A 9,922-nucleotide genomic window follows, 5' to 3' on the forward strand; every position below is an offset into this window, starting at 1 on the left:
AAATTTTTTTTAGAATTTCCATTGATTACATAATCTTTAAGAACAATTTTTCCTGGTTTTTTTAATCAAAGAAAATTTTGGCAGTTTCTTTATAACTTCATAAAATATGCATGCAAACACCACCACTACCACCACCACCACCAACAACAACATCATTATCATCAATACTGACAGCCACAACAAAACACAGCCAGCTAAATCTGAGCTATATATTCACACCTGCATAAACACACCTTGCAAAGATTAATAAAACTCTGGAAAAGTTCTATTTACATTTCATTGACCAAACATCAGTACTGTACAATGCCTCTAAAAGTAACTCTAATAAACACTGGAATATTGCAGAAATCAATAAACATCAAGTAGAAAACATCAGAATCAGTATACTAAAAATTCTGCTGGACACTGGTGAAAAAAAAAAACGAGGATATAGGTATATAGTTAAATGATAGGTAGCAGAAAACTAATAATACCCACGAACAAAATAACTAACTGTATGAATGGCCACCAATTATACAGAAATGACCCAATGTAGCCACTTCACCAGGTAACAAACCCTCAGAGAATGTCAAGACACCATAACCACCTGCCATGATCTCACTCCAGCTGCTCAGTGTGGCCAGAGTAAACAGGGAAGCACAGGATGGCATAGGGTCTCCTCTGTTTAACTCCTGCTGCCTCTCTTACTTGGTGGGGTTGAGCTTGGTGGTGTTGGCATCGAACGCTGTGTCATTGATGTTCAGCATGAGTGTGTCGGCACCCAGGTACACTCGGTTCTGTGCCTGGGAGATCTGTGGGTGGGAAGTGTTAGAGGTGTTGCTCTCTTATTTACGTATCAGTATGAATGACCAAGAGTAAACCAGAGATAAATAAATAGATAAATAATGAAGCAAGGGATAAAGTACTTGAAAATATGAAAAGGTTAAAAAAAAAAATGCCAGTCACTTTAATTAATATCTACCATGAGTGAACATGAGGCTGAAGTACTTGAGAACATACCCCAACACTGCCTGGCCATAATAAAACAATATTCCTTCAACAGAGTGACATCCCCTTCAGTACCAGGACACATTTTCATATTTATTCTGCTTACTATTTGGCAACTGTATACACCTTCAGAAGCTATGTGATTAAAATAGTGAAGACTCTGACCTTTAATCTTCTGACCTCCATAGACCCTTCTGAATGCAAATAAACATGCCAAAAACTTCATGATAAAAATACATTCTAGTACTAAAGGGATTAAAGACGTCACAAATAAAGAGAAACTTACGGTCTTGCCAATGTTGACAGCAGCCTTGATCTTGCGCAGCTTGAGGTAGCCTGGGTTGAGGGTGAGAGCATTCCCAAGGTGCTGAGGAGTTAAGGAAAGAACACAACAGAGGCGAAGGTAAAAGTAACAGTCCTGAGACAAAGGGAATGTTGAGAGTGTTACTGAATAGATCTGAAAAACAAAGGTAATGCATTATTGAACAGAAAACAAAACACAAACTGTTAGAGTATTATTAAATAGAACAGGAAAACACACAGTTAAAGTATTATTGAACAGAACAGAAAAACACAGAGAATGTTGAAGTATTATTGAACAGAAGAGAAAAATATACAGACAGTAAAAGCAATATATAAGTAAAAGTAATACATTTTCCGTAGAGTAAATAAAACAAATATTTAAAGCCAATGCAGCCTAAACATATTTACATCCAGAAGAATAAAGCTGAGAAGAAAAGTTTAAACTACAACTGCATCTACAATGAATATAAATCCTAACAAATTAAAGCAAAGGAGGACATAGGTAGATAATTGAGTTGAAAGATACTTAATGCATAGAAATCTTTGTAAAACCAGATTAAAGGATATAACTTGTAAGAATTGAACAATTATAGATTTGAACTTAGAATATGTAAAACAAACACACACACAGAAGAAAAATAAGTATACAAATAAGACAAGGACACAAAATAAGTAAACACACAAATAAATAGATGAGAAAATAAGTAAATAGATAACATGAAATAAAGGAACCATAATAGTATGTGTAAAAATAAATAAGTATATACATAAACAAATAGATGAGAAGATAGGAAAATAAATAACATGAAATAAAAGACTCCTAACAGAACACAATATATGATGATGCACAGGTCAAAGGATATAAGAGTTGCTGCCTGGGCTTCACCCTCGGCCTGCACAATCTTCTGCTGCCTCTCCTGCCGGGCTCGCTCCACCACGAAGGACGCCCGCTGTGCCTCCTGCTGTGCCACCTGTAATGCCACATCAACACTCCGTCAGGCACCACTCACCACTCACCATACACAGCACAGAGTACCTAAACAAGCACACACACAAATGATCCAGTGAAAATTATGTTTAATTTTACACATTTTTAAAGTTATAAATGGAATAATTTTGTACTCAAGTCCTGATTCAGAAGTGCAAAACTGATACTTATGAACAAAAATATACAAAAGAAAACATAGAAATAAAAATACATTAAAAAGAAAATGTTTGTAAATTTTTTACATTATGAATACAAGATTGAAAAACTTAATACTATGTCTTGTTCTGAATTATAGAAGCAGAATTTATAACAAACAACAAAACTCTCATAAATCTGCACATAATCTTAAAGACACATTGGAGAGAATTAAAGATCAACAAGTGGTGCAAGTGCATGATATCCCAACTTGTGACTATTTCTTAAAAGTATGAGTCACCCCTAAACCAGTGTTGCCCTTCACACAGACAAGCCAGCTAGGTGAGGACAACAATCTGCTCCACCACACACCTGCTTGGACTCAACAGCCGAGGTGTACTCCCGTCCAAAACTCAACTCAGTGATGGACACGTCGTCCAGGATGATGTTGAAGTCCTCAGCCCGCTGGGTGAGGTCCCGGCGGATCATGAGGGACACCTGGAGAGACACGGTGGACAGCACACTTCATTAACTATTTACATTCACTTGCTTCTTCAAAATATTACATTATTCCATTCTAGCTAAAAATCATGATATGAAATATTCCTACATTGAGAACTTTATGAGATACAATACAATTAATTGATTTACAGACACCAATTGTGAAACTTTGTAAAAATCATGTAATCTCAGTTTAAGTTAAACAACAAACTGAATTCAGTGTTAAAGAATGACTCTTTGATTCAGAGATTAAGACATCACAACAACATGGTCATAAGACATCACAAATTAAAATATTAAACAAAAATCATTAAAAAATAAGAGAAATAAAAATTAAATCAGATTGAATAAAACATGATGTGAAAAAAAATGTCAAATTCAGCCATTATAGCTTTTGCACACAGCCAATAAAGATGTTATGGTCAGAAAACAAGTGACCTTCTTGACTCAGCGACCAGTTGAAAATAATATGTGTGAGTATTACATGAACAGTCCTAGCTAGACTCACCTCCTGTCTCATAGTGATCAGCTGGGCAGCATTGAACTTTGCCACCACTGACTTCAGCACCTCATTGATGATTGAAGGCAGCACCTGCAACACACAATTTACTGAATGACTTAAATTTCAGAAATGTATTAAACTGGTCATGGAGGCTCTTTATAAGGCTTAACACACACTTGGAATAATAAAGTGAATAGATTCTATGAATGGAAATCTGGAAGGCTAAATTGTATCCATTCAAACAAGATGAATCACAGTAAAGGGTAAATCCTCCATAAATGAACACGAATGGGATAACTCAATTGGGATGTCATATCAGTATCACCTAACAACAAATCACTCTTCTATCAGACACATGACATGATCCTTTTTTCAAGATTTAGAATACTGACACCAGCACTGCTTAACCATCTTTTAATATTGATACAGAGAAATCTGGTCTGTGATGTAGTGAATAAACCAAAAGATAAAACTATGAAGACTTGGAGTAAAATACATTACTAGTAATTTCATTAGATATTTGGTCAAATGAGAAAAAAAGCAATTATTGAAGATGTGAAACATAAAAAGAGTCTATAAACAATCAAATAATGATATTAATACAACAAAAACAACAATAAAAAAAAAAATAATAATAATAATAATAATAATAATAATAATAATAATAATAATAATAAAAAAAAAAAAAAAAAAAACAGTAAAACACTACACAACACATTCTACATACACTTTTCTCACAACAAGAAGGACCATCCCATTGATCAACCATTAAGCAATAGACCGTAGTGTAGTGGATAAGGTGGTGAGCGTGGGATCGGGTACGTCCATGCATAGGTTCGAATCCCACCACGTACAGCCTTGGAACTTTGCCATTTGTTGAGTGATTTAAAGTTACCTACATGTCACCATGATACCCAGGTTCTAGGTGGTTACACAAAAGATGCGCTTGGGTAGTGACATAGGCCCTAATATGGGTACCAACATAAATAAAATTGCCTGGGTCACTAATGGGTGGAAGCTCAACAGTGCTTCCAATACACTTCAGGTTATCCACAGGTGCTATAGGATAGGCCATGAGAGAGAGAGAGAGAGAGAGAGAGAGAGAGAGAGAGAGAGAGAGAGAGAGAGAGAGAGAGAGAGAGAGAGAGAGAGAGAGAGAGAGAGAGGGGGGGGGGGGCAGCAGCACACATTCCTTGACAACCACATTCCCCAGAACCCCTTCCCACCTCACCTTCTCGTCAAAGTCCAGGCCAAGTGTCTGGTGTATGACGGGGATGGAGCTGCTGATGGGCCTGGACAGCACTCGCAGGGAAATGTTCACCATCTGCAGGTCTTTGCTACCGGTGGGGGAGGTGATCTTCCTTGGTCGGGCCCTGGAAAAGTTAATGTATTTCTTTGTAATGCCAAGAAATTCGCAACTTCATTCTTCCAAAATTTCTTCTCTTCTAACAGTTTTATTCCTTCCTCTCTCTATTTTCTTGCCTTTCATTTTGATGCCAAGGAGAAATTCACAGCTTTCTTCTTTCTTTTCCTCCTTTATTTTACCCCTTCCTCTCTGTATTTTCTCCCCTTTCTCCCCTTTTCCTAACAACTTCCTTCTTCCAAATTTCCCTTCATTTTCCTCCTCCTCTTACATTTACTATTCTTTTCTCTCTGTATTTTCTTTCTATTTTCCCAATTCTTATGCATTCCTGTGACACCAAGAAGAAATGGCTAAGGACTGCAGAAATGTAAAGTGATGGCAAAGGGAAAATGTGAAAAAAGAATGGAGAAATGTGATATGATAAGCCACAATGATAAAGATGGAACCAAAAGATATGAAAGAGGGAGTAAAAGATCGAAGGATATGTAGAAAGTTATGAAAATTTAATCAAAGAATCTAAGTAGAGAAAAGAAGCCAAACAAAAAGAATACAAAGAAAAAGAAAGAACCCTACATCCAATAAGAAAAATATTAAAAATGAGAAAAAAGTAAAAATAGAGGGAAAGACAAAATAAATGAGAAACAAGCGACAATGACTTTCTTAACGAACCAAAACACATGAGAAAGACAGAAGATACTGACTCACCTGATGTCAAAGATAACTGGAACCAAGAAAACTAGAAAGAAGAAGCAAAAATAGAAGAGACAACAAAATAAATAAACAAGAGACAATAACTTTCTTAACCAACCAAAACACATGAGAAAGATGCAAGATACTGACTCACCTGATGTCATAGATAACTGGGTACTGGAACCAAGGAATCCTGAAGTGAAGACCCTCAGAGAAGATATCTGACTGAATGCCACCAATTCGGCTGAAGATGATAGCACGGTGACCACCATCCACTGTGAGGCAAGGCAATGGTGATGACTGAGTGTACCATATGCTATGTTACTACTACCTCTGCTTTTGCTACTGCTACTGTTGATGATACTGTTATTATTTCAGGTGATCTGAGGTAGTAGTAGTAGTAGTAGTAGTAGTAGTAGTAGTAGTAGTAGTAGTAGTAGTAGTAGTAGTAGTAGTAGTAGTAAAACACAAAGGTAAAGTACATGAGTCGGTGATTAAAAATGTGAGTGAATAAACATTTGAGGATATAAACTATTAATTTGATTTTGAAGTAAGGAAAAGGAAGAAACAAAACCTAGCACAAAGATACATAAGAGAATAAAGATACAAAGAAAAACTTGGGGAAAAGAATACAACGAAGATTTAAAACAATAAAATATAATAAATATTAATGAAAAAGGGTACATAACACTGTATATTTAAAAATGATTTCAGTGATTATTTATTATGTGAGTGTCTGATTCAATGACTACCCTTGCCAGTGACTCATTACTCTGATGAATAAGAAGATAAAATATGAACCAGGAGCATGATAAGCTAGTTGATGAGTTATGTGTTTAAACAGGCAGAAAGGCTAAACAGAGAGAATGAAATGCTAAAACAAAGGAATCGAGACTTGGAAAGTAAACTAGAACAGGGTTGTCATAACACTGATCTTGATGACTGCATAACCAAAATTATTGCTAGTACAGAAAATCTGAACCAGAAGCTGTCTGAAGTGAAAGATGAGATCATCAACACTGTTGTTAACATGCATGCTAGTGTGTGGGGAGAGGACTCAAGAGAAAATGATATTGGTGCTACTCCTGCACCAGTGGCTGGAACTAAGAGAAATGTGCTACTTGATATGAAAGATGAGATAATAAATACCATGGTTAACCTACATGCTAATCACATTGTTAAAAATTGTCAACTTGAGCATACGTGAGTGTGTTTTTCCAGAAAGTGAGAAACTTGCTATTGTTAAACCTACTCTAAAGAGTAAACTTGATCGGCAATGCCTTTCTTCATGCCGACCAGTTTCAAACCTATCATTCCTATAAAAGATTATTGATTCATGTTCAACTAATGGATTATTTATCTACTATTCATGTATTGCCTGACAATCAGTCTGCATATAGGAAGTTACACTCAACTGAAACAACATTGTGTAGTGTCACTAATGATCTTTTGTTTATGATGGATGAGGAAAAGTGTGGTGTTTTGATATTGTTAGATAAGAGTGCTGCCTTTGATATTGTAGTGCATGATGTACTGTTAGAAGATCTGCAGATCATAGGTGTTAGAGAACGTGCACTGCAGTACCTAAGGAGCTACCTTGTAAATAGGAGTTATTGTGTCCAAGTGGGGAGCTCCTTTTCTGAGCACTGTCAGCTCAACAGAGGTGTTCCCCAAGGCAGTGTGCTGGGACCAGTATTATTTAGTGTTTATACTATAGAATTGTCTTTCATTTTGGAGGAATTTGATGTAACCTTCGCTCTCTATGCTGATGATACTCAGTTTTACTTAACAGTTAACAATATTTTAGATACAGAAAATACATTGACAAGAGTTATGGCTCTTATTAAGGGATGGATGAATAAAAAACAGTTGAAATTAAATGTAGAGAAACTGAATGTTTGTTTATTGGAAAAAAGAGTGGCCTTAGGAGGTTTAACGAAGTGCAAAGTTTACATGTAAATGGTACAAATATTTATTTATCTGAGAGGGTTAAGGATTTGGGAGTCATAGTTGATAAGTATTTAAGCTTAAATGATCAAATAAATGAGGCTGTGAGAGTGGCAAGGTATAATCTGAGGAACATTGCTTTCATAAGGAGATATTTGGATGAATATTCTGTCAAGTCTCTGATTCAAAATCATGTAATAGCCAAGCTGGACTACTGCAACTCCTTGTATTATAACCTGCCAAATTATCAATTAAGGAAATTACAACTGACAATGAATAGGGCTGCCAGAATGATAAAATATGTTTCACCTCGCGACAGAATAACGCCTGTACTCATTGAGTTGCATTGGTTACCGATAAAGGCTCGTATTGCTTATAAAATGTGTGTTAACTTATCAAGTCATGACTACTGGAAAACCTGTTTATTTAAGAAAGTTATTGCATCCATTTGAGGTTAGGACAAGTGTTGTAGTGAGGCATGCAGCAGATGAGTACAGGCTAAATGAGCCAAGATGTAACTCAGATACGGGTTTCAGAGCCTTTCAAGTGTGTGCTCCAAGACTGTACAATAGGCTTCCAGTGCAGGTCAAGGCAAGCAATAGCATTGAACTTTATAAGAAAAGACTAAAGACATATTTATTCAGGGATGCCTATGATATGTCAGATATGACTGTCACTCAACATTATACTGTGTAAGATTTAAACGTGCAATTTTTGTTTTGATTACTTAAACTACATTACATGTATAGCTAGATTTTAACATGTGTGTGTGTGTGTGTGTGTGTGTGTGTGTGTGTGTGTGTGTGTGTGTGTGTGTGATCAGTTTTTACAATATTTTCTATAGTACTCTGCTAGGTATTGTTCATATTTGTATTTTATATTTAATTACTACAGAACAGAGGCTCTGCAGAGCGCCACTAGTTGGTGGAGCAGGGTCTGAATGTAATGACGAAGAATAAAGAATAAAGAAACAAACTCACTGAATGACTATTTGAGTGGCTGACCTAATGAATTATCGATTCATTTGGTGAATTAACACCTAAAAAATAAATCAATACAAACAAAATTACAGTGACAGATTTCACAAAAATGTAAATGAAGGATACATGACCATGCAGGACCTTGAAACAATTATTATGAATGGCTCAGGTGTGGCTTCCCAACACCTCGCTTCCCGGCTGCCATTCCCCACCTGTGTACATGGACTGGGAGATGCCATAGACAGCAGCACCAGCCGCCGCCAGCAGCTTGAGGCCGGTGCCCATCCCTCGGGGACCCTTGCCCAGCCTTCCCAGCAGGTCATTCAACTTGTCTGCCATGACTCAGCAATGGAGGTCTCTAAAATAACATAACATAACATAAATAACATAAATAATAGGATAACAAAGGGCCACCAGGGCCCATCTAGGTTATCCTGTATCAAATAAATACATTAAATAAATTCTTAAGTAAATAAATAAGTCAACTTATGCATGTCTGAAGAAGAAATACATTGATATTTTGTAAAAACTTAATTGGAAGTCATAAAATGCTTTAAAACTAAAGCAAAATTATCTCATAAGACTAATTACATAAAACACAGTCTCACCTGAACTGTGTTACAGCGTCCCACCAAACCACTCAAACTACCCTCACTGCCACAAAACAACCTCAGGCAACCACACAGCACAGGTTACTGCACACTGAACTAAAAACCTAACCAAACAAACCTACCTGGCAACTGTAAGGCCCGCCCAACCTCAACATTCAAAAGTCAGCAATATACTTATTTCTGAAGTTAATGATGTGGTTCAGTCATCAAAACACTTGCAACGGTAAGGTCAAAACATTAACACACAAAAAAATGCGTATCTGTTGAATGCCATGAACTAAGCCAAGACCGATCACACAATCCAAACCCTTACCATGACAGAACACATCAATGCAATCTTATTTATGGCAGACGAACAAACACAAACGAAATATAAGCCAGTCAAACAACCATAAACTCAAGTAGCAAATCCTCCTTTCTAGAAACTACGACCGCGACTCACGTATCAACAGGCAACAGTTATATAGTAAATTATATCAAGACCACGGCGCCCCCAACATTCCCGGCCTCGTTACCTGTGGGTGTGGTGAGGGGGGCAGCGGTGAGGGCGGCGGTGAGGCAGGTCTGTGCGGGCGGCGTGTGATGTAAAGGCTCACGCGGACATGTAAACAAGACACGCCTGGGTCAGTCTTCACTTACTAACTCAGTTCCTATTATATACCAATACACTTATATATAACATAAAACAAAGAATTTTTATTTATTTATTTATATCAAAATTTGGTCTTCTTTATTACTTTCCAGGTTTCTTTTCTCTTATCAATCAGATGAGTGTTTATTATTGGCAGTCCCTGAGCCAATATTAGCTAAGAGACGTGCAGCCGGCTGATGTAACTTGTGATTTGGTTCTCTTTCATTATAAGTGTTGAATGTAGTCATTGCGTTGATCTCGTTGAACTTTCTGTTCTTTTCGAA

General features: G+C 36.7%; 1 protein-coding gene across 1 annotated transcript; it reads right to left on the reverse strand.

Moving 5' to 3' along the window:
- Positions 1-259: 259 nt before the first annotated feature.
- Positions 260-9,745, reverse strand: LOC123512296 (prohibitin-2-like). Its single transcript, XM_045268633.1, has 9 exons — positions 9,523-9,745; positions 8,609-8,754; positions 5,624-5,744; positions 4,648-4,789; positions 3,423-3,506; positions 2,786-2,911; positions 2,154-2,261; positions 1,274-1,351; positions 260-791 (listed from the first exon to the last, which is right to left on the reverse strand). Exons 2-9 carry the CDS (start codon positions 8,733-8,735, stop codon positions 684-686), a joined length of 894 nt encoding a protein of 297 aa, XP_045124568.1. The 5' UTR covers positions 8,736-8,754; positions 9,523-9,745; the 3' UTR covers positions 260-683.
- Between the last annotated feature and the right edge of the window lie 177 nt (positions 9,746-9,922).

Source organism: Portunus trituberculatus, chromosome 33 (genome assembly GCF_017591435.1).
Source record: "Portunus trituberculatus isolate SZX2019 chromosome 33, ASM1759143v1, whole genome shotgun sequence".
Taxonomy (NCBI): domain Eukaryota; kingdom Metazoa; phylum Arthropoda; class Malacostraca; order Decapoda; family Portunidae; genus Portunus; species Portunus trituberculatus.

Excerpts from the sequence above, each read along its gene's own strand:
- LOC123512296 (XM_045268633.1), bottom strand. The coding sequence starts at position 8,735 with ATGGCAGACAAGTTGAATGACCTGCTGGGAAGGCTGGGCAAGGGTCCC. Across the intron at positions 3,507-4,647 it reads GCCTGGACTTTGACGAGAAG|GTGCTGCCTTCAATCATCAA; the intron begins GTGAGGTGGGAA and ends TGTGTGTTGCAG. Across the intron at positions 2,912-3,422 it reads TGATCACTATGAGACAGGAG|GTGTCCCTCATGATCCGCCG; the intron begins GTGAGTCTAGCT and ends GTGTCTCTCCAG.